The following is a 27,363-nucleotide window of genomic DNA, read 5'->3' as shown; positions in this document are numbered from 1 at the left end:
ATCTGAATGGAAAAATCAGTTTCTTAAAAAGTAGCTGCTGCCTGGAAGACTTGCAGATGTTTGGGGAGAGTGATTCTGCTCAGGGATGGATTCCAGCCGGCCGGGTTGCCACCTGCTGTTGCCCCTGTGTGGGGGGCATCTGCTGAGGGCTTTCTGTAAGCGCCTTTCTACAGGCTGTGCTCGCACACAAAGGCATTTTTGCTGATTCTGAGAGGCACTGGGTGTTCGTTTGTGAAATAAACTTTAGTGAGGTCTAGCATATGTTCAGATAAGCGCAAAGATCAGGTATGCAGAAGACGAGTTTCCATCTGGAGGACACCTGTGTGAGAAGCTCTGGCTAGCTCAGAGAGAGCCCAGTCAGCATCTAGGGACCCCTGGGATCCCTGTTCTCCTGCAAAGGTAACTGCCCTATAGCCCTCTCATCCCGAAGATCTCAGTAGGAGGGACGGTTTGGGAGTGAGCAAAAAGAAAAAAGAAATGGAAAAAACAGGGTTTTGTGTGTGTGCATAGTTTGAAGGTCCCACAAAAGGTGTTTTCTCTGAAGTGGAGGGGGAATACTTTTTAAAAATAATCTCATTTTGTGGCGGCGCCTGTGGCTCAGTGGGTAGGGTGCCGACCCCATATACTGAGGGTGGCGTGTTCGAACCTGGCCCCGGCCAGCTAAAACAGCAGTGGCAACTGCAACAAAAATAGCCGGGCGTTGTGGCAGGTGCCTGTAGTCCCAACAACTCTGGAGGCTGAGGCAAAAGAATCGCCTAAGCCCAAGAGCTGGAGGTTGCTGTGAGCTGTGACGCCACGGCACTATACCGAGGGCAACAAAGTGAGACTCTGTCTCTAAAAAAAAAAAAAAATGATAATAATAATAATAATCTCATTTAGGGACTGAATTGTTGTTAATGGTTACTTTGGCCAAGGAGAATTTGAATTTGGCTAGCACTGTTTTTTTCCCCCAGGGCAAGAATGTTGAAGGAGTATTTGTTTGTTTGTTTGTTAATTTCAGAAATGAGACTCTTAAAGGTTATTTTCAGAGACTTCATTCCTGGGGCAGTGGCAGCAGAGGAGCCACTAAGCCCTTCCAGGCAGCTCACGAACTAAACCCAATTTTTCTTCCTTCTGACGGGATCTGTTTGTTGGAAGTAGTAAACAGTGTGTGGTGGATTCTCTCTCTTAACTCTTCCTCCCTCTTCTCCCTCTCTGTCTCCTTTAAGTGAATTTCAGCAGCTCTTTTATTTTCTCACAAAGGAATCAAAGCCTTGTTTGTTTTCTTGTGGTTTGACTGAGGGCGGGGTGAGAGCTGGGGTGTTGCTGAAGTGAGTGACTAGAAGGAATGTGCCCTTGTGAGGTGCCTTCCATTGAAACAGGCTTCAAGGAGAAGGCAGCACCCACGCAGGCCACCTCTTTCCCCTTTCCCACCAGAGCCCCCCTTGCGAGGGAGATCAGCTCTGACTTTGGGTTAACAGGACCCCCAACCTGTGGGCGATGCTTCCTCTCAGGGGCAAGGAGAGGGGGTTTCTGGGGGGGGGAGCCAGGCAGACGCTGATGTCAGGCCCGAGCTATGTGGCGGGCGACGCCAACCAGCCCACAGCCCTTGGCCTTCCCTCCCTGTGGCTGCTGTCAGCACCAGCCGAGTTAGCCCTACTTTCTGCTGGTTTCTCCATGCCAGCTTCTCTTGGAGTTAAATTCAGATATGGCGATTGCTCTCAGAGCTCAAGGGCCCACTCATTTTCTCCAAAAACATGCTGAAAATTATTACTTTGCTGCCCCAGAAGGATGCAGCTTCTAGTTTAAAACCTAAGGTCATAGTTTAAACGGAAGCTAACATCTGCGGTGCCTCTGCTACCAGCCAGGCAACGGGTCTAAACTATTCCAGTGGGTCTTTGCTTCACCCCCACAAAGCAGGCTCCAGCATCCCTTGTGGAGCGGAAGAAGGCAGGGTCATGCCAGGTGGAGTCCCCTTGTCCATAGGCCATACCAGCTGGTAACCGGCAAGTGTGCCCTTGAACTTGTTTGATGAGAAGCCCTTGTTGGCTCAGCTCCACCCTCTGCTGCTGCAGGTGTTTGTATTTTCCCATCCAGAGTGGAGGGGACATGTTGAGGAGCTCTCTGCAGAGGTGTATACGCTGTCTCTAACATCATCACCGGGCTCTCTTGTGGGTTTGGGAGGTTTTATTAGCCTTTGTGTTAAAGCAGACAGTTCTTCCAGTTGGTTCATCAATGAAAACATCATTCCATTTTGAAAGCGTGCCCTTCTGCAATGAACAGGAAGGTGAATGGGAGCAGAGGTCAACCTGTGCAACTCATCACAAGCCCAGTAGAAGGGGAACATGCGAGCCTAGTTATTAGAAAGCCATGCAGTTACTAGTTCAGGGCTCTGACTAGAACTTGGATGTAACCCGATTGTCTATGATTTACGGATTCCCGGAGGAAGGGCTCAGTAGCTTACTCGGGACTTGTGACTACAGTGGCTCCTTTGAGACCCAAACCTAACTGGAGGTTGGAATATTGTTCATGTTTTCAAAGCAGCAGAGACCCCGATGTGCAGAGGGCCGTGCCGTGGTGAGGAGGAGCTGGCATCAATCCCGGGCCTCCCTGTCCCCACTATGTCATGTTTCCTGTGAGGAACACCAGATGGTCTTCACTTTGAATGCCATCCTTAGAATTCCAAGCCTCAAATTTGTCCTAAACAGATGTCCACTGGTGCTCGTAAGGCTTTTCAAGAATGCCAGTTGGGTTTCTGTGCTTCAAAAAAAGAAATCGAGTTCTACCCTTGTTTCCTGTAGCTTCTGAAGGAGATAGGTCTAAACCAGAAGGCAGGAATTCTCGTCGAAAGCCCAGGGTTACAGCAGAACAGTCAGCCTCGAGTCAAGGAAGGGCAAGGGGGCATTTCACTGGCTTAACCCTCTTAGCATTGGGGCCATCATCCATGGATGAAAACGACCCTATGAACGTGTGCACGAGGATGCCTTTCATATTTGGAGATAGTGCTAAAAATCTGTCTTCTTACGAGGGTGATTCCTCAGTTGCGTAGAGAAAAGCCAGTGAGAAAGACAAACAGTTCTCACCCAGTCACATTTTGCCTGCATGTTGATGTCTGTATTCTTTCTAGCACTTTCTAGACAAGTATAAATGAAAAATAGTGAATCCATCGCAAAATGAAAAGCGACCACCGTAAATGATCATGCCCATCCCAGAGAATTTGCATTCTATTAGACTACCCTTTAGAGCACTTCGCACAGAAGCCCTGCCATTTAGAGCTTCTCAAATGAATATTACTTGGCTGGTACCTACTTGGCTTTGCTGGGTGGAGCCTGAAGCCCAGGAGGGTAAGACATGGGGTAGGTCCCGCATGAACCAGCTCTCTGCTCATTCCAAGACTATATACTGGGCTTCCCTTCTGCCCTGAACATCCACTCACCCCTCCAGAATGTAGATGGAAGGGCAAACAAATGCTTGAACAAAAAGGACACACAGCCCTTGGGCCCTCTTCAAAGCCCCGGGGGTTAGGCGTTTCCTGGATAACATGTGCCCTGCCCCTTGCTGCTGGACCAGGCTGTGTGGCGAGGGCCACCACATGTTTCCTTCTTGGTGGTCTCTCACTTTACACCACTCCTGCTTCCGTCTTTTTCAACTCATTCACAGTTTCTGGTGGGAAAAATCTCCATTTTGCAGAACTTGTTACAATGTTGTGAAGAGTGTTTTCATTTGAATGAAAGAATGTTTATTTCTGACTTGATGTCAATCTTGGGAAATCCCTATGTTTTCAAGTCTCATTTCAAAAAACAAAAACAAAATTTCTCCAGCTCTAAAAATGTTAGTAATCCTAAATTTTCTATTTCATTCAAACTATTCACCACAGGCTGTCAACAGTGATGCAGAACAGCCAACTGTTCATATTCCTCAAAGTCAACAGTGGAAACAAGACAACATTGTTTTTATTCCTGTAATTGTTACAAACCAAAATGTATGTTTTTCTCCAGAGGGTACTTTAATGGTCTGAAGGAAAAGTATCCTTAAACTCAATTCCCATGTATATCAAAAAGCGCATCAGTCTATGTATCTGAGGGGGTTTTGCTTTTTAATGGAAAAAATGATATTGAAAATGTGTGGTTCAACACCACGCAGCACAACAAGCCTGGAACATGGAAGCGGAGTGACTCCCTGGGAGCGAACAATCACAACGACTTCAGTTCAGATTCGTTTTTTAAAAATTTATATCTGGCTCAAATTTCAATCTCTAAAACTTGTCTAAAAGCAAGTTTAAAAACTCGTTTTTAATTTTTCAGTTCACAAGGCCCTGGGTTATCTAAAGATCCATTCTTAGAGGTGTGAACAGGGAGGCACGTTAGTGCCAAACTGAGATTAAAACCTGGAATCTTCTGACTTCTGAGCTAGTTCATGTGCCCTTGTCCCCTGAAGGAGAAAATGTCCTTGTGTAGTCCACACGAGGTAGAGAACAAAGAAAAGATTGGTCTCTTCAGGTGTGTGAAAAGAATGCCTGGATTATTTTTAAAAAATAATTTAAATAGATAGAAGGCCGACAGGAAGCACCTTTTCCCTCCCCATGGGGTCTCCTGTGTCGAATAAGTTTTACTTTGGAGCATCAAAATTGTGTTAATTACATCAACTAAAAGCAAGTTCACAACCCTAGAGTTGAGAGTCTCCAATCATGAGTCCTGGCTGTTAGCGCGGTAATTCAGAAAGGCTTTGTTCTCCAAGTGGACTGGGGGACGACATCCCAGGGCCAATCACACGGTGGTGAGGTCTGCACCAGAGTATTTTCTGACTGTGTCCCTAGAATCTTCCTGCTTCCCTGGACAGGAAATGTTACCAGGTAAAAGAGGAATTCAAGAAGTTATCGAATGTGACCCAAAGGACACTTAAAATGCTGCATGGATTATGCAGAAACATCAGAATCTCTAGGGCTTGGACGTATTTCCCCACCCCTCTGTCCCGCCAGAAGGATGGCTCCAACCGGCTATCTCAGGGAAGCAAGCACCGCGTAGACGGAGCCCTCCCTGTTCCCCGGGTCCCACCCAGAGCCTGTCTCACCAGCCCAGTCTCTGTGGGACCGAGTGGTTCAGGCACAGCCCGGGCTGGCTCCTCTCAGGCTTGCTGTCTAAGGCAGAGCTTCCCAGGGACTGTCAAGACCCGGGGAGCTCATGGCCACCCCATCTGTGAGGCCAAAGAGCACGTATTAAATGCATGCTGTGTTTTTTATAGAGCCAAGGGAAGGGACCAATAATCCCTTCCCCGTGGTCATTTCTTTATGGTTTACATGCACTTTTATGTATAGACTCCCCTTTCATCTTCCCAATGCCTTGAGAAGCTCCATTTATTATCTTCATTTCCACAGATGAGGAAACAAAAGCTCAGTGAGGTCAAGGCATGATGCAAGTTGGACTGATCCAGCTCCCATGGCGGCCTCTGCCTGCACGCTAGTGGCAGTTAGCGACCACTGCCTTTCCCGTTTGATTCACAGGGTGGGAAGATGGCCGTAGAGGTGCAGGCACATGATGCCAGAGGGACCCAGTGTCCACACGACCTATTGCTGGCATCATTCACCTGGATTGCCAGGTCTCTGACCTGTGAGCCCAGACGTCCCCTCTCTGCAAGCTCAGTGCCAGTCAGCAGGCCCTGCCCACACGCACAGGGTGGGGTAGCAGGAAGCTCCACCTCCTGGGGGCAGGAAGATCTACATCAATTGTTTGAATCCCTCTGTGAGGAAGATTGGTCTCTTCTTCCTTGCCGTGGGATTGGCAGCCCTTTTATTAGAAGGCCCTGAAATCACTTGGATGGCCCCTCACATGAAATACAACATGAACATAGTCCATACTGTAGCCCGGGCCTTCCTCGAAGCCCACCCCAGAGGGCAGAACGCAAGTGAATCACAACCCTGCTGTTTATTGTCCTTATTTTAGCATCTTTGCTGGTTGATGGGATCATCCTTAAAATGATAACACATCCTTTATTATGTATTGTTATTTAGGGGATAAAGTATGCATGGTTGACAATACTTAAAGCCGACCCAGGTTACAGAGCATCCCTGCAAAGCGACAGGGGCCCCTGCCTGCTCCACACCTGCATGGTGATTCCCGACTGGGGTCATACATCTGCAATCTGCAGGGGGAGGAGAGGAAATGTGACTTCTGTGGAGGCACCTGGAGGAAGGGTTTGCTGTCCAACCCTTTTGGGGACATGCTGCGTGCAGGCCTCATGCTCGGGACTGCAGATGGCGCCAGGCACAGCTCCCAGGTCTGGTTTGCAGATGGCTTCCCATCAAGCAGAGAAGTCTGATTCACTCTGGCTATGAGGATGCAGGGAGTCAGGAGGAGCTGTGTGAAGGAGGCAGGTGGGCTTACCAGTCTCCAGGAGGACGAGCCTGCAGAACAGAAGGAGGAGCGTTCCCGGCAGGGACCACACGGGGAAGGGTGTAGAGGCACAGGGGGCCAGTGGGATTGTTTTCTTCAGCAAGAACGTGGGCTCTTTGTGGGGACGTGGCAGGAAAGAGGAAAGGAGGACAAGACAGGGCAGATCTCAGGGAGCTGAGTCCTTAATGTGGTGGAGAACATTCTAGAAAGAGCACCCCCAGGCAGCATAAGAATCAAAGTCTTTAACAATCTCTCTAGCCCAGGTGCCAACTAATAAAACAGATGCCAGCCATAAACACCTATGGCCCAGCGTGACCAGCCACGATGCCAAGGACCAGAGAGGACAGAAATAAGCTGGGCGCCCAACACGGCCCTCCCCATTAACAGACAAGAGCTCCGTGGGTGACACACGCAGCCCCCTGCCTCTCCCCGGGCCTGCTGTGTGCCACGCTCCTGTGTTGAAAGTGGGGTGGGAGCTTGTCCCGTCTCTATTGCCATTGGGTGGAGGGTACAAAACTGCCCCAAAGTCTTAGTGTGGTTTGGGGGCCGTTCTGACAGGGACAGACTGAGGCTGCGGCCAAATGTCCAGAGTTCCAGAGCAAGGAGAACCCAGAGGCCAGGCGTCACCTCTTCTGTCTTTGTGCCTGTGGCTGTCAGAGCTGAGGATGAGTAAGGGAAACACAAGTGCCCAAGAGAGAGATGGGTAGGAAACCATAAGGTCTTTCAATCAATATCTCGAAATCCATTCGACCCCCATTTTATACCAAACCAGAGTTAACACTGGGGGACAGAAACCAGAGCAGCCCTGAAGCCTGATGCCCCGTCCGCAGGCAGCCACCCTTTGCTCAGAGGCAATGGCAGGAGCCAAGGACTCCAGTGCACTTACGAGGTGCTGGGTACCCCTGGTGTTGTAGACCTCACCAGCCCTCCCACAACCACAGTGGGCAGCTGTGAGCGCCCCATTTTACAGACGAGGAAGCTGAGGCTGAGAAAGGTTATCTCAGGGTCACAAATCAGAAAGCTGCCCCCTGGGACTTTATGCTGGAGCTGAGTGCTCCTGCACACTGGGACCTGCTTCCTCTGAGTAGTTGGTAGCAGGGGGTGGCCTGGCTGCCACGTGAAGGCCGTTTGGGACACCGCCTTCCACTTTCTCAGCTGACAGCTCTACTGAGATGTGTTGGAGAAACTCCTTGGCTGAAAGGCAGGGTGTGTGTGGCTCCAAGGCAGAGTTCCAGCTGGGGCGGAAGTCCCCACTTTGCTGACGGTTCGCCACATGTGTTCAGCCGTGTTTCCCAGTATCTCTGTGCCTTAGTTTCTCCACACACAGAAGCCCGGTGTCATGGGCACTGTCATTCCCTACTGACTGAGGCTTACCAGCCTGATGTCCAGCTGCCAGCACCTGGGACATTGTGCCTGAGGCTTTCTCATGCCGTCAGAGCCCTTGACCCCTGGGCAGGGGAGAGGCAGGAAAGGCTGGGGAATGAACACCCAGCCTACCTTCTAGGAGAAACCCCAGCCCGGGATGGAAGGGAGCAGGTAGCAGGTGTGTAAATAGCCCAGCAGCCCCTCCTCTCTGGGAATAGCTCTGAGGCATGTTCACCACTGCCCCTTGGACTCCCTCAGCGGGGCTGAGCTCCAGATGCTGGCGGTAGCTGGATTACTAAAGCCAGCTTCATGGCCGCCTTCCCTCTCCCTGGTGCTCCTGAAGGTCACCTCCCAGATTAACTACTCACACCGAATCCTTGTCTCAGAGTCAGCACCTGGGAGAACCCAAACTAAGATGAAGAGGGGTTATGTGTCCATTTTGGACAAAAAGTTGTTTACATACATATAAAGCGCTTAATGTGCTTACAACGACATTCGTAGCACTCAACATTAACTCTGATCCTTACCCCAATATAGCCAAAAGAAAATAGGTTATTATGGGTTTTTTTTCTTTTTTTATTGTTAAATCATAGCTGTGTACATTAGTGTAATCAAGGGGAAAATAGGTTATTATGTTAAAAAAGGCATCAGCTCATTTTGCCCTTTCTGTACCGGGGGAGGCCCAACCTGCGTCTCCTGACTTGCTTGAGTAGGAACGAGCTGGTTTGCATCTCATTTCCACCATCCTGGGAAAAGTTATGTGACTCCCAAGCCTGATTCGTTCCATTTGTAAATTGAGAATGACAACAGTTCCAATGTCACAGGGCCAGAGTGGGGGTTAACAAGGTGGTTCACGTAATCTTAGAACACAAACTGCACAGATCAAGGCCCAAATCAGCGCCAGGGAGGTATAAATGCCCGAATTTCACAGCTTCGGTTTTTACAAAAAGACCTGTGTATTGTCATCAAACATCAGCTTCTCTTTCTACTACCTTACTTTTTTTTTCCTTGAACAACTCATGATGTGTGATCTACTACTTTCTAAAAAATAATCATAATGCTATAATGAGAATAAGCCAAGAGGCCATGTAATCTAACCTCATGCCTTATCTTTGACAAGTAACTTGGCAAAGATTAAAAAGTAACCTATACAGTTTTGTATAGTCGTGATCTGAGAAATGCTTGTTGGGTGACTGTGTCCTTGTGCGGACATCACGGAGGGCACTCACACAACAGCCCACTACACACCCTGGCTGCACAGTACGGCCTGTTGCTCCCAGGCTACAGACCTTGCTCATAGTCCAGACAACAGCAGCGAGAGGTTGAAGGTACTTGGCCAGAGCTTCTTAGAAGGACAGAGCTGGGGAAGCTGATGCATTTGGTCTCGTGATGCCTCCTCGTCTGATCTGTAGCCTCTGGATCTCTAATCTAGAGTCAGAGAGAAGAAAAGGGTCCATGTGTCTGTCTCCCATTCTTAATAAGTAAGTGAATCAATCCTTTGAGAAGTAACAAGAGGGAATTACCAGCCATGTTGCCCTCTTCCTATAAACCACCGCATTAGGTACCACCAAGTTGAAGAGAACCCAGCAACCGCCATGGTTTTTGCCACTTCTCATGGGTGGTCTGTGGGACCAATTGATGAGATCTATGTAAATAGTATTAGAAACTTATTTCCAGTGTGAGTCATTCAGAGAGTACATCTAACATTTAGTTTCTAAAATTAAGTTTGTCATAGTTCAAACAATTCTCTAGTATTTTCTTTTGATTAGAAAAATAGGACAGACATTGACGAGCTTTAAGAAAAATACGTAATCCTTGTATTCATTTTCCTTTAATGGTGTCAGAAGTCTCCATGTGTCTGCTTTGTATGTTTGCTTGTGGATGAATACATTTAATGTCACGCCAAAAACTCTGGAAACATTTATTGGGTTTGAATCCTGGCTTCCCCTCTTGCTAGCTGCATGATACATATCTCTTTGGGTTTCGGGGCGGCGCCTGTGGCTCAGTGAGTAGGGCGCCAGCCCCATATGGCGAGGGTGGCGGGTTCAAACCCAGCCCCGGCCAAACTGCAACCAAAAAATAGCCGGGCGTTGTGGCGGGCGCCTGTAGTCCCAGCTGCTCGGGAGGCTGAGGCAAGAGAATCGCGTAAGCCCAAGAGTTAAGAGGTTGCTGTGAGCTGTGTGACGCCATGGCACTCTACCTGAGGGCGGTACAGTGAGACTTGGTCTCTACAAAAAAAAAAAGAAAATGAAGAAATAATATCCCTCCCTGTGTGGGGTTTGTGTGAGGACTGTAGAGTCAGTCCCTGTAAAGTGCCTAGAATAATGTCATTGTTGTTACATTTTAAAACATTTTGTTTTGTTGTATTCATTTTTCTTTATTTTTTCAGTTTTTGGCTGGGATTGGGCTTGAACTTGCTGCCACCTCTGGCATATGGGGCTGGCGCCCTACTCCTTTGAACCACAGGCACCGCCCATTTTGTTTTGTTTTGTTGTAATTAATGCAACCAGAGATAATAGAAAACAGAATAGTAATTTATGAGACATGTGGCCAGCTCTGAGCTAGTGCACATTCTGGAAGATCCTGGGTTATTTGTGTTCCTAAAATCATTTCTCCTCCTTGTTTACAAGCAGACCTTGCCTTTCCTACTGGGGAGAAGTAGCTGGGACATGGGTCCCTTTGTTCACTGGGACTCTTATTCTGCACTCCTTATGTTTATTAAGGACAGGGCTGGCAGGGAGGGTAGAAGCAAAGTCTAGAATCTTCTTTACTCTGGAAGAGAATACAGAGACCAATCTTTTTCATTTTTAAATTCTGGTCTTAAAAAAAATACTGGAAAAAATATCTAGCACTAGCAATTGTTTTTTCATTTTGTTTTAAGCAAATGGGCTGCTCACTTGGCAATGGGTCATAGGCCCATTTATGCCTAAGGGTGGAGTTTACTGGGCACAGGCCAGCGCGCCCCTCCCTGACAGCAGGGATGGGTTGCACCAGGGAGTCTGTGCAACTTGCTGGTAATGAACTTCATTCCCCAGCAACAGCTCAGAGCCTTTGGGAGATGGTTTGTATTAACACCCCAGAGGGGACCAGGCTCAAAAACTAAGTCACCCTTGTGGTTCAAGGTGAAAATCTCAGGCTGGTCTTCAGCTTTCTGTTTTTCTGATTTACATTTATTTATTGAGATTTAATGTACATCCATAAAGTGCATAAATCTCAAGTGTCACTGGGCAAATTTTTGCGCATGTGTACACCCATGTAGCCACCACCCAGGTCCAGAAATAGAACATCTCCACTTCCCAAAAGGGTCCCTGTGCCCCCTCTAGTCCACGTCGTACCCAAGGGTAACCGCAGTCCTTTCTTCCATCACCATAGGTGAGGTTTGCCTGCTTTTAAACCTTATGTAACTGAAATGCTGCAGGAGATACTTTTAGTCTGGCCTCTCACACAGCGTCCTGTTTGCGAGGTCCGTCCATGTTGCACTGCAGCACCGATGTCCTCTTTCTATTGAATGAATATACGTGTGTTACTTCGTCTGAATCCCACTGTGGTTATGTGGTACAGATACACACAGCGTGTGCGTTCTGTGGGGATTACGAGTAATGCTGTCTGCACATTCACGCACCTTCCTCATTAACCAGTGGCGTGACTTTCACCTGCATTCTAGCCAAGTAGAGGTCACTTATAGCCACGAATGTAGCTTTCACAACACTTGAATGAGAGGAATAAGCTGTTGTGTGCTTGTTTATAAAGCACCTTGAGCTGTAAAATTAAGATCATTTACTTTGGGGAAGGAAAAGCAGAGAAAGGGAAGGAAGGATAGGGGTGGGGCCTTGGTGTGTGCCACACCTTCTGGGGGCAAGACATGATTGCAAGAGGGACTTTACCTACCAAATGCAATCAGTGTAACCTGGCTTGTTGTACCCTCAATGAATCCCCAACAATTAAAAAAAAGATCATTTACTTTGAAAAAACAATGAAAATGATTGTTTAAAATAGTGTGGCTGTGGGCAAGCCATCAGTCATTTCTGAGTCTCAGTTTTTCATCTGTAAAATAGGCATGATGTTAGTATTATACGAAAAAAGAATTAGATGATAATTCTAAAGGGCGTAGATGGAGCCTCAACTGAGAACTCAATAGTAATTGCTACTATTGACTTTTTATTGTTACGACCGCACAGGCCAAAGCCAAAGATGCTATGAAGGCGCACAGATTTATTAACACGTAACAAACCAAGGCACTTTGTTTTAATACCAGATGCGAAGTGAATATGTTGTTTAGTTTTTCTTCTTCCTATAGAACCTCTTTAACATCACCTTGATTTCTAAAGTTATATAAAACAAACATCACCTGTATAAGATAGGGAGAAGGAAGAACAAAGGGAAACTTGGGCTGGGGAATCTGATAGTTGTGGAGTCAGCCTTAACTTTGGTCTCAGTTTTAACTTTGGTATATGGAAAATTGTTTTCAACATTGGTACCTATGGCTTAGATTTCTCTCTATCTCTGGCCTTCTAATAATTGGTAATAATTTTAATTTAGTATAACCTGATCCAGTGTCAGGAATGCCAAAGGCCAGAGAGATAATTCAACTATTTCTAATTTTACACCTAAGTGGATCCATGGCTTTGAAAGGGCTGAGGAAATTTTGCCCCAAAATTTATTCCTTGGTATTACAAATTGAAGTCCATTCATGGTCAGGAAGCACTGAAAGAGGCCTTTCCTCCATCTGTATAAACCTGAGTAACCTGGCTGAGCATCAGAAAGGGGCTGCTGACTCCTTATCACACGCTAACAGACCAGGCCCCAAGGTCATCTGAAGCATAAGACCTGTCTCTCAGGTTGACCTACAAACTAGTCTGTCCCTCCCATCTATGCACATCCCTCCCCAGCTACCACTGGCTGCACCTGTACTTTCCACATTCTCCCCCTCCCATCCAAAAGGCATCTATAAAGGTCTCTGACCATCACTGAGATTGTGGGTAATCATTCTTGTGGTTCCCCCCATGCGCATGGTATTCGGAAATAAAACTTTCTCTTATTAATCTACCATAATTGTGAGTTGATCTTTCAGCAAACCAGATCAAGAGTAAAGAGCAGGTTTCACCCTGATCCCCACAGCTTCCAGGGTGGACTCGCATTAGTGTCCTATATTAGATGCCGATGCTGCAGCAGAATCCAGGTGGCTTTGAGGAGATGTGTGAGATTGAACAACTGGTGTTGACAAAGCAGAGGGCTTATTATTGTACAAATCATCTTCAGCTTAGATCTCCAAACTCACAATACTCACCATTTTAATATCAGCCAAGAGAGCCACTCCAGTGGTCAGCCGTTCAAAGGAGGGAAAAATAATGCCTCCTATACACACTTCAAGGTATTTCCTAATTCTGAACAGAAACGCATTTCAAAAACTGTTTAAATTTTAATTTTGAAATCATTTCAGACTTACAGGAAAGTTGCAAAAATAGCATAAAGAAATGTGTACCCTTCACCCAGACAGCCTGAATCTTAGCAGTTTTCCACATTTGCTGCAGACAGGAGTCCTGTCTGTGTACACACACACACACACACACACACGCACACGTGGGCTCACCTCTTCTGTACTATTTGTAAGTTGCAGATTTTTCTCTTCACCTTTAAATACTTCAGTGCATAGTTTCTTAAAAGAAGCCCATTCTGTTGCGTAACTACAGTACGATTACCAAACCCAGAAAATCAACACCATCAACCAGGTTAACACTATCACCTAATGTTCAGGCTTCATTCAGATCTAATGCTCCACAACTTCCTCTATAGCAAATAAAACACAGGATGTTTGGGTCCAGACTCCAATCCAAGATCTCATATTCTAGCACTTAGTTGAAATTATTTATTCTAAGGGATCAGAAACCTTCAGTGTTAGAAAATTCTTCCTTTAAGATAACATTTGCTTTCCAGTCAATTATTTGATCAGTCAGAAGGGACTCAATCAAAAGAATGTCTTCTAGAATATTTGCCTGCACTTAACGGGGGCAGGGAGCATAGACGTAGGTAAAAGAAATACATTTCATTCGTATTGATTATATGCGAGTCAGACATTATTAGGAGAGATGTGTTCTTCTTGGCTTTATAGGAAACGTGTGAGTGGCAGTGCTCAAGTGTGGCTTGTCGGCGCGGTGCCCCAGGCGTCACGTTGCGACCTCCGTTCTGAGAGAGCAGGTTTTGCCTTTCCTCTCTGTTTGCACCGTGGTCACAGTGGCTGCGCTTTCTTTGCAGATGTCGTGCTGGAAAAAGCCATGCACAAGTGCATCTTGAAGCCCCTGAAGGGGCACGTGGAGGCCATGCTGAAGGACTTCCACGTGGCCGACGGCTCGTGGAAACAGCTCAAGGACAACCTGCAGCTCGTGCGGCAGAGGAACCCGCAGGAGCTGGGGGTTTTTGCCCCAACCCCTGATTTCGTGGATGTGGAGAAAATCAAAGTCAAATTCATGACCATGCAGAAAATGTATTCGCCCGAAAAGAAAGTCATGCTGCTGCTGAGGGTCTGCAAGCTCATCTACACTGTCATGGAGAGCAACTCAGGTGAGGCTGCCGCCCACCCCGGCTGGCCCGTGCCACTGCCAGCTCAGACTCCATGCCCAACTTCTCCTTCTGTCCTTTGCTTTAACCAGGTCACTCACCAAATAGCAAGTTTTTCTCTGATAGCTGCCAAAATTAACGGCACCAAAAAATATATAAGTGGATGAGGTTAATGAGATTTCTGTATGATGCCACTTTAATGAAATATTTACTTCAGAGCATGGTTCCCTGGAGTTTGAGTTCAAATCTGTCTTACATATAGGAGTTCACTAACTGGGAAACATTGGCCACCTCAGCGACCCTTGTATACTGTCTGAAGTTGGTTGTGACCCTTTCCTTCATAAGACGGGGACTCGGTGAGGCAGCTGGACATGGCCCATGTGCAATGGAAGTATTAGCAACGATGTTCATTGCATTTTGGTGAATGAGGGTTTGTGTCAGTGAGTCAAAAACTCCAAGCAGTCGGTGATAATGAGGCTTCGTTAAAGACATTTCATTGCTTGCCCTTTTTTGCTAGGAGCTGAAGCAATGTAATTGAAATTCACCCAAAAGTTACAAAGTTGAAAAGTAAGCCCTAGGCTCCCCTGGCAGCTTTCTGGGATGCGGGAGTAGCCGGATTCATGGAGAACGATGGTGCCTGCATTGTCCCAGGTCTTCCGGGAGCTCATTCCAAGGAAGATGACCAGCTTTCCTTCTGGACGCAATTGCTCCATGGAGAAGCAACAGAGAGAAAGTGTGGGCTCCACTAACCACTGCTGGAGTAGATGGGAATGTGTGTGCATGTTGTGAGTTGTTGGGTGAGGACATTAACATCTGAGCTTTGGTGGCCATAGCATGTGAACAAGGCCTCTGAAATCTGCAAGCACATTTCCCATATAGGAAACATTTTTCATAGTTCACAATCCTTTATAAAAACTCCCCAAAATAGTCTCTGCACAGGAGTACCTTCTTCCTGTTTCTCAGCCTACACACTAGTGACATTTTAGACAGGATATTTCCTGATTGCGGGGGCTGTCCCGCCTCCTGTAGGAAGTTTAGTGGCAACCCAGATGCCATCCGCACCCCCCACCATGCACACCCGACACAGCCTTATTCGTGACAATGAAAATTTTCTCCAGGCAGTGGCAAATGTCCCTGTGGGGGCACAGAGGGTGGCAAAATCTCCCTCAGCTGAGAACCACCATCGTCAAGAAAACTAGAAATGAAGATGAAAAGCTTTTGCCCTATTTTGCTATTAATCAATGTGTATGTCAGCCTATCCGCCCTCAGCATACTGAACACAGAGCAAAGATTATTCCTGGTCTGGGTCTGGTTTTGTCATTACGTCTCTGAATAATGTGAATGTAAAGCAATAGGAGAGAATACAAATAATTAGCATATATATTTATAATATTATTTGCTGATGTTAAAATGCAGTAGAACCTCTGTAAGTTGACCACGGAAGGGACTGTAACAAACTAGTCAACATACAGAGGTGGTCAATGTAAGGACCCAGGCCTGCTGTTCTGATACGTACGTAACAGAAACATGTGCAGTCCCTGAAAATTAGGTCAATGTAAGGAGGTGGTCAGTGTGGGCAGGTGATCAGCTATGGAGAATCTACTGTGGTTTAAAAGACAATCTTTTGTATGACACAATTTAATGCAAGTCCTAAGCGCAAGGAGAAAAATCTGTAAAGTGTTAATGGACTTGGACTCACAGACATTCATTCTGAAATTGTGAGGAAGGCTGGTCTCTAACACAAGCAGCTGGGAGAGCCGTGGGCTGCACACAATTCCAGAAACACCCACCTCTGTTTATAAATAGCACATTTCCCCAGGATGACTGCTTGCTATCTAATAACAGCAGCGAGTAGGATGTGAAAGAAAGAGAGGTAAAAATGTTTCCATCTCGCTCTGTCCTCCTACTCCAGGGAGGATGTACGGCGCCGATGACTTCCTGCCAGTGCTGACTTATGTCATCGCTCAGTGTGACATGCTCGAACTGGACACGGAGGTCGAGTACATGATGGAACTCCTGGACCCGTCGCTGCTCCACGGCGAAGGTAACTTGCCCTTGGAAGAGAGAAACGGGGCGGGCAGCCGGGGGGGTTCCTTTGGGTTTTTTCCATTTTCATTTTTTTAATTTCAATAAAATTCACATAACAGAAAATCATTTTAAAGGGAACAATAGTGTCATTTACTAGATTCACAATAGTGTGCAGCCACCACCTCTAACCCCCAAATACTCGCCACACCCCAAGATGCATCCAGTAAGCAGTTGCTTGGCAGCTTTTTGACATCTTAAATGTTAACTACAATTTTAAAGTTTTTTTTTTTTTTTTAACTTTGAAAGAATATACTGACCTTTTTGTGATCACCAAAGTAATACATGGTCATCATAGAAAATTTGGAAAAGTAAGAAAAAAACACAAAGAAAAATGTAATCCCGCCTCAATTGCTTATCTGGAGATTACTTAATGGCAATAAAATATACTATTCAGTAGGAGAAATGCCAGTTTTTGAAAGAAATGGTTTCTTTGATTACAAGAGGAAATTACAAACTTTTGTTAGAAACCAGAAAAATAACCTGCTCTTATATCAGTGAAATGGATAAAGGCCATCTTTTGTTTTCACCTTTTCTAAAAATTATTTCAAAATTAAAATGGTGAGGGTTTTTTTTTTTTTCCAATTTAAAAAATAGTATCTGCTGATGGTTAAAATAAAAATTCAATGGGATGAAATCTGGATTTCTTTTTTAACCCTGGCAATTCAGGTTCTCCTTGTCTCTGCTTAACATGTCTTAGTGGAAATTCCTTCTTCTCACACATCAGAGAAATATTTTATCATGGAAATACTCTGGATGTTTGGCACCAAGGTGCACAGCCTTGGAAAACAGAAATCACAGGGACTCTCACGCAAGTTCTTCTTTTTAAAGGAGAACAAATCAGGACCTGCGCATGGTGAATCCTCTCAATGTGTTTTCCTGTGTCTGTTTCCCACACAGACCCTGGGGGCCCTCATTTTTTTTTTTTTTTCTTCTCTCCAATGAGTTTCAGTCTGGGCTGGAGTAGAAAGGTGTACCTCCTGAGAGGATCACCTAAGGCGTGCTGCATCCCAGCACTTTCTCTGGAGGGAACGTAAATGAATTAGCCTCAGAGCTGTTCCCTGGTATCCTCAGTCACCTAAGGTGAACTCCCCAGGCCTGGGTCTCCCTCCCACCCTCCCTGGAGCTGAAATGACTCAGGATCAGTGAAGGTGTCCTTCATCCTGTCCCCCACCCAGACAGGTAGGAACAGGTCTCTTCCCTGCTTCTAGCCTCTCACCCAAGGCCCTGTGTGGGTCCTTCCTTGCCTGCTCTGCCCTGGGATTGGACAGGAGAGGACAGACGCATGGTTTTATCCAGGGACCAAGAGAAACCCGTGTCAGTCTAGATGCCAAGCTTTCCTTTCTTCCCCCGCATCATTATTGTAATTTGGGTGTATTTTTTTTTCTAAGCTTCAATCATGTTTAATTCTGATGATAAGTATGCAGAGGCCCTGGGGCTTTGGGCAAAGGGCCATTCTGCTGGTGATGATGTGCATTTAGGACAACCAATCCTTGTATCCTGTGGCTGGAGGATTGAGCCAACCATTCCTGCCCCTTCCCCCAGCACAGTCCCTGAGCAAAGGACTGTGTTGATGGAAGATGGGCAGGTGGCTGCCTTCCCCTCCAGAATCCCATGGGAGAGAAAAGACACGGGCACAGCCAGCAGACACACAGAGGGCCCGTGAGCTCGCCCCCGAGCCAGGACCTGCTTCCACTTACCTGTGTCTGGGGCTTTTGGCCTCCTTCTTGGGAGAGCGGCTGTCCCAGTAGGACAGGCTGTGGTTACAGATCAGGCCTGCGCAGACCTAACCAAAGCTGGAGGAGGGGGTGGCTGAGTGGCGGCCACATGTCACAGATCAGACTTTTCGTGGCCTGCCCAAAGCCCTCCTTGGTTTGTGGGGCAGCAGCCACATCTCTGGATTTCTGCCGTTTCAGCAGGTATTCCAGTTGACGGCAAAGGCGTCAGAGACTCCCTTCGCTGTGCACAGCCGTGGTGATAGGGTTACAGTTCTGCAGAAATTTAAAACCTTCCTCTAATTGCATCCATATGTTCCCAAATGTGGTCAATTTTGAGCTCCCAGCATTTTGAGTTTTTTCCTTAGAGCTATGAACTCTCAAACTTGAAGTCCCAAGGTCCCCTCCTCCACCTCACAGAGACTGCAGCAGTGTCCAGATCCCAGCTCAAATGCCGCCCTCCACGCGGCCTTTCCTGAATGGCCTTGCTTTCTCTCCAGATCCTCGGTGCAGGGTTTACACTCAGAACGACTGAGTCTCACACTAATTGTGTGCTGATTTGTGAGGCAAGCAGTAAAGATCAAGAAGTCAAAACTCTGAACTAGGGTATTTACACCATCAGTGGTGAGGTCGGGGAAGCCTTCAAATCAGCCTAAACGAAAAGTGTGACCGTGATATACGCGTGTAAGGTGCACTGCTCAGGGTGACTCAGGTTATACTGCAGTAAAAAGTAAGCTCCAAATCTGCATGGGCGACCTGCAGACAGCAAAGGTGTCTTCCTTTCCCGAGTTCCCACCCAGGGTGAGCTTGCAGGGCCTGGTCCATGACACCGGTGGGCGGAGCAGCTGCCCTTCTGCACGTTCTGCTTGCTGACCAGCGAGAGCTCTGCAGGGGCTTGCATGAGCACGTCCTTTAGCCATGAAGGTGACACTTCTGCACAAAACCCACTTAACCGCAGCTAACTTCTGGTCCCTGCAGGAATAAATCCCCAGTGTCTGTTTTCTTTAATATTTACCAAGTTCTGGAGAGCAGGGACTCAAATTCTGTTTCTTACAAACCAACCCCTATCTGCCCCTGGCTTTGCCTCACAGTAGAGACTCAGTGAGTGTTCCAAGAAAGAATGATTCTAAATGTTTTATTATTGTTACTGTGATTTTAAAACCAGGTCTTGCTCCGTCACCCAGGCTGGCTGAGCAGTGGTACCATCATAGCTCATGCCAACATCCACCTCCTGGGCTCAAGCCATCCTCCTGCCTCAGTCTCCCCAGTGGCCAGCACTACAGGCACAACGCCATAATGGGCTGACTCTAAATTTAAAATGTGCTGTGCCCACTTGGGAATGTTTAATAAACACTGGGGGCACCCCCTAGTGACTCTCTAGTATGGACATTATAAATTCCTCCAGAGGACCTAATTATACTTACAGTATTTTAAGACAAATTATATTTTAGGACAAAACTATGAACAAGTACGTACACATCTCTGGTTGCTGTAAATCCTTTCACACTCCCCAAGAACGTAAGATCATTTCTAAATGTACCATCAAAGGGATATCGCTCACTTTTCCTTGTAAATTATTTTTTCCAAAATACCTCAACTGTTATCTTAGTGCCAGAGTAAGGGTAAGGAAGGGAATGAGAAGAAAGAAATTATTTTGAAGTGCCCATGATTTTGTGAACACACGTGTATATATGATGCAGTTCTTTCAAAGTGTGTAGTTTACTTAGAATTTAGAAAACACCAATTTCTAAAAGAAAAGCCTGAGGCCCAGCACTGCAGGGACCCATAGACCGGAGGAGGTAGCTCTGGCTGTAGAGCAGTTGCCCTGACCCCCATCTCCCTGTCAGTCCACAGTCCCCCAGCCTTGTCTGGCAAACCATGTTCACAATTGTACTTTTTTTTTTTTGCAGTTTTTGGCCGGGGCTGGGTTTGAACCCGCTACCTCCAGCATATGGGGCCGGCGCCCTACTCCTTTGAGCTACAGGTGTCGCCCCAATTGTACTTTTTTTTTCTTTTTGAGACAGTGTCTCGCTTTGTTGCCCTTGGTAAAGTGCTGTGGTGTCACAGCTCACAGCAACCTCCAACACTTGGGCTTAAGCCACTCTCTTTCCTCAGCCTCCCAAATAGCTGGGACTACAGGCGCCCAACACAACGCCTGGCTATTTTTTTTTTGTTGTTGTTGTTGCAGTTGTCACTGTTGTTTAGCAGACCCAGGCTGCGTTCAAACCCACCAGCCTTGGTGTATGTGGCTGGTGCCCTAACCACTGAGCTACAGGCACTGAACCACAATTGTACTTTAATAATTTAGAGGTTTTTGTCAAGCTCACCCACTAGAGCAGAAATCCCATCGGAGAAAACAGGGACATGGTCAGCCTGGCCCATCGTGCTCCCCAGCCCTGCACAGGCCTGGGTCACTGTGTGGGTCTCCCTGGATGGATGTGAGGATGGACGGGTGATGGAGGGAGGGGTGTGCTCTTGCCGTGTGCTTCTGTGACCCTACAAGAAAGTGCACGTGGGAGAGATGGAGGAAACAGGAAATATGGCCTCTGACCCTAGTGTCCCTGTGATCGCCAGGAGGTGACGCCCTTCGAGGACACACTCTTTCTGCTTTTTCCCAGGAGGTTATTACTTGACGAGTGCCTACGGGGCACTTTCTCTGATAAAGAATTTCCAAGAAGAGCAAGCAGCGAGACTGCTCAGCTCTGAGACCAGGGACACACTGCGGCAGTGGCACAAGCGGAGGACGGCCAGCCGGACCGTCCCTTCTGTGGACGACTTCCAGGTGGGTAAGCAGCCTGTGGCTGGGAGCCAGCTCGCCCAGCACATCCCAGCTCAGGCCCTGGGGCCTCCCTGTGTTGAATCATCTGCCAGAAAAGGGATATTTCAAACCGTGCTCTAACCTTGTTTCGCTTCTTTGTTTTCTTTAAATGTATATATACATCTAGACATAGGATGTTTGGCCCAAATTTTGCTGCCCTTAAAAAGTAAAGTCCAACTAAGGCAGGGTTTCTCCCAGAACAAGCAGATAGGAAGTCAAACAGCAGGCCATGCTGAGCCCAGGCCTGGGGAGGCAGATCCGTCAGGCAGCAGCCGTCTGGGCCTGGCCTCTCACTGGGGACTGGGAGAGGTACGGCCATGTGCCATGGGTCTCGTCTCTCTCTGGGGACTGAGAGAGGTGCAGCCATGCGCCGGGACCTGGCCTCTCTCTGGGGACTGAGAGAGGTGCAGCCATGGGCCTGGTCTTTCTCTGGGGAGTGGGAGAGGTGCAGCCATGGGCCTGGCCTCTCTCTGGGGACTGAGAGAGGTGCAGCCATGGGCCTGGTCTTTCTCTGGGGAGTGGGAGAGGTGCAGCCATGGGCCTGGTCTTTCTCTGGGGACTGAGAGAGGTGCAGCCATGGGCCTGGTCTTTCTCTGGGGAGTGGGAGAGGTGCAGCCATGGGCCTGGTCTTTCTCTGGGGAGTGGGAGAGGTGCAGCCATGGGCCTGGTCTTTCTCTGGGGAGTGGGAGAGGTGCAGCCATGGGCCTGGTCTTTCTCTGGGGAGTGGGAGAGGTGCAGCCATGGGCCTGGTCTTTCTCTGGGGAGTGGGAGAGGTGCAGCCATGGGCCTGGTCTTTCTCTGGGGAGTGGGAGAGGTGCAGCCATGGGCCTGGTCTTTCTCTGGGGAGTGGGAGAGGTGCAGCCATGGGCCTGGTCTTTCTCTGGGGAGTGGGAGAGGTGCAGCCATGGCTCTTCCTTTTCCCCTTCCTTTTCTCTTGCCCACTCCCCAAGAGGGAAGATTCCAGAATCTCGACAGCCAGCAGCAGCAGCTATTCAGGGCCAGAGGGAGCAGGTGAGCATCTGAGTAAGTCCCGCTCTGGCCCCCAGGCTGAAGTTGTTCAGACCCCAGTTTGGTGCCTGGGAATGTGGGATCCCGGATGAGCTTGTGTCTTATAGAGAGGAGGTGAGTTAGGGCTGTGGAATCTTTACCTAACAGGACCATTCCTGACTTGCTCTGTGAAAGCAGAGGTGAGTTGGCAAATGTCTTTGAGTGCGATTTTGAAGGTTTTCATTGAATTATGAAGCCTGACTCTGCTGTTTCTGTGCACATGTGGTGGGTCTCCCAGCAGGGAGCTGGAAAAGCAGAACAGATTCATCTCCATATCCAGATTCCCTTCCTGGCCTTTTTTTTCTTTTTTTCTTTTTACCTCCTTAATGCTCAGAAAAAAAAAAAAAAAAAAAAAAGGCACATTTGGTTCAAAGTCAGCCCATCACTGAAAGGCTGGATCAGCTCCTTCTCCAGGATTCCCCCTCTAAATCCCGCTTGTTATGTGTGAAGTGATTCCCGGCCTGCAGGCCCTGGGGTGCTGCCACACTGGCTTTCCAGGGAGAAGGTTCCTGAGGTGATGCACCCTCTGGAGAGAAGAGGGGCAATGAGAAAAGCTCATTCTCCCACACCCCCACCTGCCACCGGCCCCTTCTTCCCTGCACCTCTCTCCATCTGGAGACCCCTGGACACTCAGGAGCCCTTTCCCTCTGTGTAGCCCTTGTTCTTGCCTATGTGCTCAGAATATGACCTCCAAGGCACATTTCTAGTGCTCTACTAAGGAGCAAATACAAAAGCTCAGACACACAGGTGGACTTGGAGCCGCTAAGTCAGGGCCGTAGACACAGGTCTCCTCCCACAGGGCAAGGTCCTTAGCCTCTTGGTGCCTCACTGTCCTAGTCAGGTGGAGATCGCAGCTGGTGTAGACTCCTTTCCCAGAGCTTCCTCCAGGAGTCAGGGGTAGCTACACATGGTGGGCAGGAAAAGCAGGACCCACGGCCGAGGTGCTCACCTTCGAGACCGTCAGTGTGCACACCTGCACTAGCTCACCTGCCAGGGCGGAACTGGGCTGGCCACGCCCTCCCTGGGTTCAGATGGGGGTGGATCTTGTGTGCACAGAGGACATCGTCCTTCCATTATCTAGCCAAACCAACCCTCATGGGAACCACGTGGGCACCCAGGCAGAGAGCACCCCTTCCCTTGACTCCTGGGAGAGCTTGCCAGACTTAGAACAAGAAAATGTATTTTTCTGGCCGACGCTCAAATTTAGCCAGGTGTTCCATATTTCATCTGATAAAAGGAATGGTTATTCAGGGTCACAAACCTCAGAGCGCCTCGGATGACCTGAGGATTCTTGGTGCCCAGGTTAGGCTTTGTGTCACACTGGCCCACAGCTTTGCTGCAGATCATGACGGCGTACCTGGGACTGCTCACGGCGTAGAGCCCACAGGCATCTCCTTTTATGCCCCTGCAGCTCCGCTGTGCACTTAATCAGCTCCATCCCCGGAGTATTTGGCAAAATCAACATGTTCCTCCTCTGACATGTTCCACATTGCACTCAGAGCCACTTGGAGCTTGGCATTACATTGGACCACATGAACTCACTGTTTGGGGAGATCAAAAATGGTCAAATATCAGTAATTTCATGTGGTTCAATCTAACATTATTGCCCTTACTGAAGGTTCATGAAAAAGTGTGCTTTACTTCATTAGAAGTGAACATAAGCGGAGCACAGTGCTGGGCACCCATAGGCCCAGCTGCTCCAGAGGCTGAGGCAGGAGGATCGCTTGAGCCCAAGAGTTCCAGGCTTCAGTGAGCTCTGATTGTGCCACTGCCCTCCAGCCTGGGCGACAGAGTGACACCGTCTCTAAAAGGGAAAAAAGAAAAACAATCATAGTATGTGCCGTTACATCCAGATATTTTAAATCTCGGCTTGCTGACTCCTGGATCAGACTCTTCTGCTATTTGGTTTATTTTTCAAGCTGGGGATAAGCCCAGCATCGGATGTGGTTCACACTCGAAAACAGGGATGGCCCAGCCAGGCTTTACAAGGGACCGTGAAAGATCAGAAGCAGGACTTCCTGCTTCATCTATTTGCACAGAATTAAATGTGGCCTTTTAGCCCATCTCGTTGGATAGTAAACAAGCCAGCTCCTCACTGTCCAAAGTCAAGTCCAACCTCATTGCAACTGGAGGCCTCTCGGCCTGACATTACACATTGTGACAGGCCAGAGCCTTGACGGCTCACCCTCAGCCTCCTGTGTCTCCCATCATGCTCTCTCACTGCCCGATGTGACTTTCTCTCCTGACTTTGCCCTGCTTCTCTCTTCCCATCTGCAGAATTACCTCCGAGTTGCATTCCAGGAGGTCGGCAGTGGCTGCACGGGAAAGACCCTCCTTGTGAGACCATATGTCACCACCGAGGACGTATGTCAGATCTGTGCCGAGAAGTTTAAGGTGCAGGACCCTGCGGGGTACAGCCTCTTTCTGTTTGTGGACGAAACGTGGCAGCAGCTGGCGGAGGACACTTACCCTCAAAAGATCAAGGCCGAGCTGCACAGCCGACCCCAACCCCACATCTTCCACTTTGTCTATAAGCGCGTCAGGAGTGATTCTTACGGCGTCATTTTCCACAGCGAGGATGAGGACCTCACCGCCTCATAGAAGACGCAAGGAACTTCTCAGTGTTGGATCCAACGGGGGCTGGGACCTCGCCTTCTGGCTTCTGTGTCACATCCTCGGGGACCCCTCAGTTCAGTGACTAAGCCATCCACAGGCCAGCTTGGCCAAGGGTATCATTAGCCACTTCAGGTAGTGGAGGTTGTGAAACAGTAGGATTCTCCTTCAGCAAAGGAGAATTGCATATGATGGTTCAAGTGTCCTGAGATTGTTGGCTACCTACCCCAAGCCAGGTTCTAGGTTGGCTTACGTGTATGTATATATGCTGAATAAACATTTCTTGAATTCACCAGCAGGTGTTTGAAAAGACTGTGCAGTGAAGAGTCAGGTACTTCTCAGTTCCGTGGATGGCTCCGCCCATCCTTCCTCTCTTTCTTTCTTCTATCCTTCTTTCTTCTTCTTCTTTTTTTTTTTTACAAAGAGCCTTTGTGTTTTTATATATTTCATAGAAATTTTTATAGCAGTTGCAGGTAAACTGTCAGGATTTGTTTTTAAAATATTTTTGTAATTTTAAAATATTCTATAATTATGCATGTGATTTTAACATTTAATATTCGAAAATAAATCTCTTGCTGGATTTGAGAGTATTGCATTTTACAGGTGTCTCTTCTGTAACTGGATGTTTTGGTGACTTTGTGAGGAGAGACTGCTGGATTTCTTAAAGCAATATATTCCTGACACTGGCTGCAGAATGCCTTTGGAAATCTCATGTACTGTGTTATCTTGTTCACGTGTAGTGGAGTTTTGCTGTTTTGATTTTTTTAAACAAGTGATGCTGACAATAAGGAGAGAAATGAATGTAGAGAGAGATAGGAGAGAAATACAGACTCTAAAAAAGGACTGGGGAGTGTAGTCTGCTGGTTCAGGCTCTTTGAAAGATAAGAAAAGGAGATGGGAGGAACCACTTATGCTTAAAAGACTATAAATATGCAATGAGATTTGGCAAAATCTATTCCGTATGTTAGGGACTTTTAGAAAAAATTTTGAAAACTCCATGAGGCAAAAAATTAGGAATGATATTCCCCCCCCCATACAATCAAAATTAACAGCATCAATTTATTTGAGGGCAGAAACCAAGTAATGTATAATGTGGCTTTTGTTGAGTTAAATAAGATGTTACACATTAGAAAAGTTTCGAAATGCACCCAAAAACCCATCTGCATCATAAGGATCTATGGTGAAGTTAAATCCACGTTTTATAAAAGCAGTGTGCAGGGGCACAGACTATGAGGGTCTTGTATCAGTGTAACACAGGTAGTTACAAAAACATGTTCTCGTACTGTGTAAAGATGCACGGTCGTCTGTTTGATTGGCCTTGTACCTTGTACCTTTCTTAGCCTTGACTTTCGTTGTACTAGAACCCTCAGCACATACTGTGTTGTACTTCCTTTTGTAAATGATTTTTAAATGGAATTTTGCACATAATACATTGTAATACTGTATGATAATCATGTGTGAAAATAATTTTTGAAACATTCTTCTTTCGTCTCATTTCCTTTAGAGCGAGAGTATTGTCGTGCACCACACAAGGTCCTGTCAATCTGAAATCCTGGCCAGGGTTCATGGTTAGAGACTCTCTAGAGAGCACACAGCAAAGCTCACAGTTTGCAGAAGCTGGAGTTTTGATATTGGGCAGAAGTTAAGGGAGGAAGAAAAGATCATCCTCTGACCTGCGTGGGTTTCACCATCACCTAGTACAGTGCTTGACTTAGGTGGACCCAGAGCAGGTCACAGAGACTCTGGGCAGAGTTAGCTGGGGCCCAGCGCACAGGCTGCCTCTGTCCCCAGGCGACCTCTGGAAGGCCCTGGCTGAAGTTCAGGGCTGTTTCAGAATTGTCGGGAGAGGGGCTTGATCCTCCTCACTTCTTCTGCCACATTCCCCATACCTGGAACCGTGCCTGGCAGATAGTAAGTGCTCGTTGGCTGAAGGAAAGAAATGCAAGTTTAGACGGGCTCCTAACCCGGCAGTGTGGACACTTAGAGGTCACGTGAGGCCTGCAGGAGCTGCCTGCTTTTCATATTTATAATGAATTAAAAGAGGACAGCTCAGTCCATGGAGTTGTGCTCCCCACTCCTCAAGCTAAGATCATCATTCTTTCTTGTGCTGTTGATTTAAAGAAAGTCACAGCCTTTGGATGGCAGGTGGCCTGAGCAGGCTTCAGCAGGATGAGAGCAAGATTGGAATAGGAAAAGTCAGCGTGGGCAGCGTCACAAGACTGTCCCTGGTTTTGTCATTGGGCAATGTCTCCCTGTTAAAATTGCCACACAACATATGTCTCCACTTTTTCCCCCACGCAGGCATTTCTCACTTCTCAAATTGCCAGGAAACAGACTTGGGGGAAGGTTGGAAGGAACAGGGAGAGTAAATATACACTCGCCGAGTGGAGGAAGACAGAATGTATTTCCAAATCTCAAAAGGTCTTTGAAGGCTAACCAGAGGAAGAGTTTGCTTTTTTAAAAAATGTAGCACCGCCAAATATCCCCCTCCCTCCAGGGACACGGAGTATAAATAGAAACTGTTAAAGTAGTTCCTATCTTGCGGAAGTTACAACTTCAGATCTGTAAAAAGCACAGAGGCCGGTAAGTGCAGCCCTGAGTGCTTCATTCACAAACACAGCTTCATCTCCGTGGGGCTCTCGCCCTCGTCTTCCTCATGAAGCTTGGGATGAGAGGGCGCTCTGATTTACAGCACCCCTGGTAACACCCCCAAAGTCTAAGACACAGCGTGGGATGTGTATGGAACAAGATATTTTAATCATCTGGCCATTTTAATGATACTTAGAGTAAAATCCTA

The 27,363-nt window shown here is 47.5% G+C and overlaps 1 protein-coding gene across 13 annotated transcripts in view; it reads left to right on the top strand.

Annotated features, from left to right (window-relative positions):
• RIN2 (Ras and Rab interactor 2) overlaps positions 1-26,045 on the top strand; it is a 240,440-nt gene extending 214,395 nt beyond the window's left edge. For 11 of the 13 annotated variants that reach the window (XM_053574259.1, XM_053574257.1, XM_053574254.1 and 8 more), the window contains 4 exons: positions 13,986-14,291; positions 16,201-16,332; positions 20,707-20,870; positions 24,231-26,045. In XM_053574259.1, coding sequence (XP_053430234.1) covers positions 13,986-14,291; positions 16,201-16,332; positions 20,707-20,870; positions 24,231-24,554 — 926 coding nt within the window. In that variant the 3' untranslated portion in view covers positions 24,555-26,045. Of the gene's footprint in view, positions 1-13,985; positions 14,292-16,200; positions 16,333-20,706; positions 20,871-21,856; positions 21,930-24,230 lie in introns of all 13 variants that reach the window. The other 2 variants (XM_053574262.1, XM_053574253.1) reach the window with 2 other exon arrangements.
• The last annotated feature ends 1,318 nt before the right edge of the window (positions 26,046-27,363 follow it).

The sequence above is a fragment of the Nycticebus coucang genome, chromosome 21, assembly GCF_027406575.1.
Source record: "Nycticebus coucang isolate mNycCou1 chromosome 21, mNycCou1.pri, whole genome shotgun sequence".
Classification (NCBI taxonomy): domain Eukaryota; kingdom Metazoa; phylum Chordata; class Mammalia; order Primates; family Lorisidae; genus Nycticebus; species Nycticebus coucang.
This window is presented reverse-complemented; position numbering and strand designations above follow the sequence as displayed.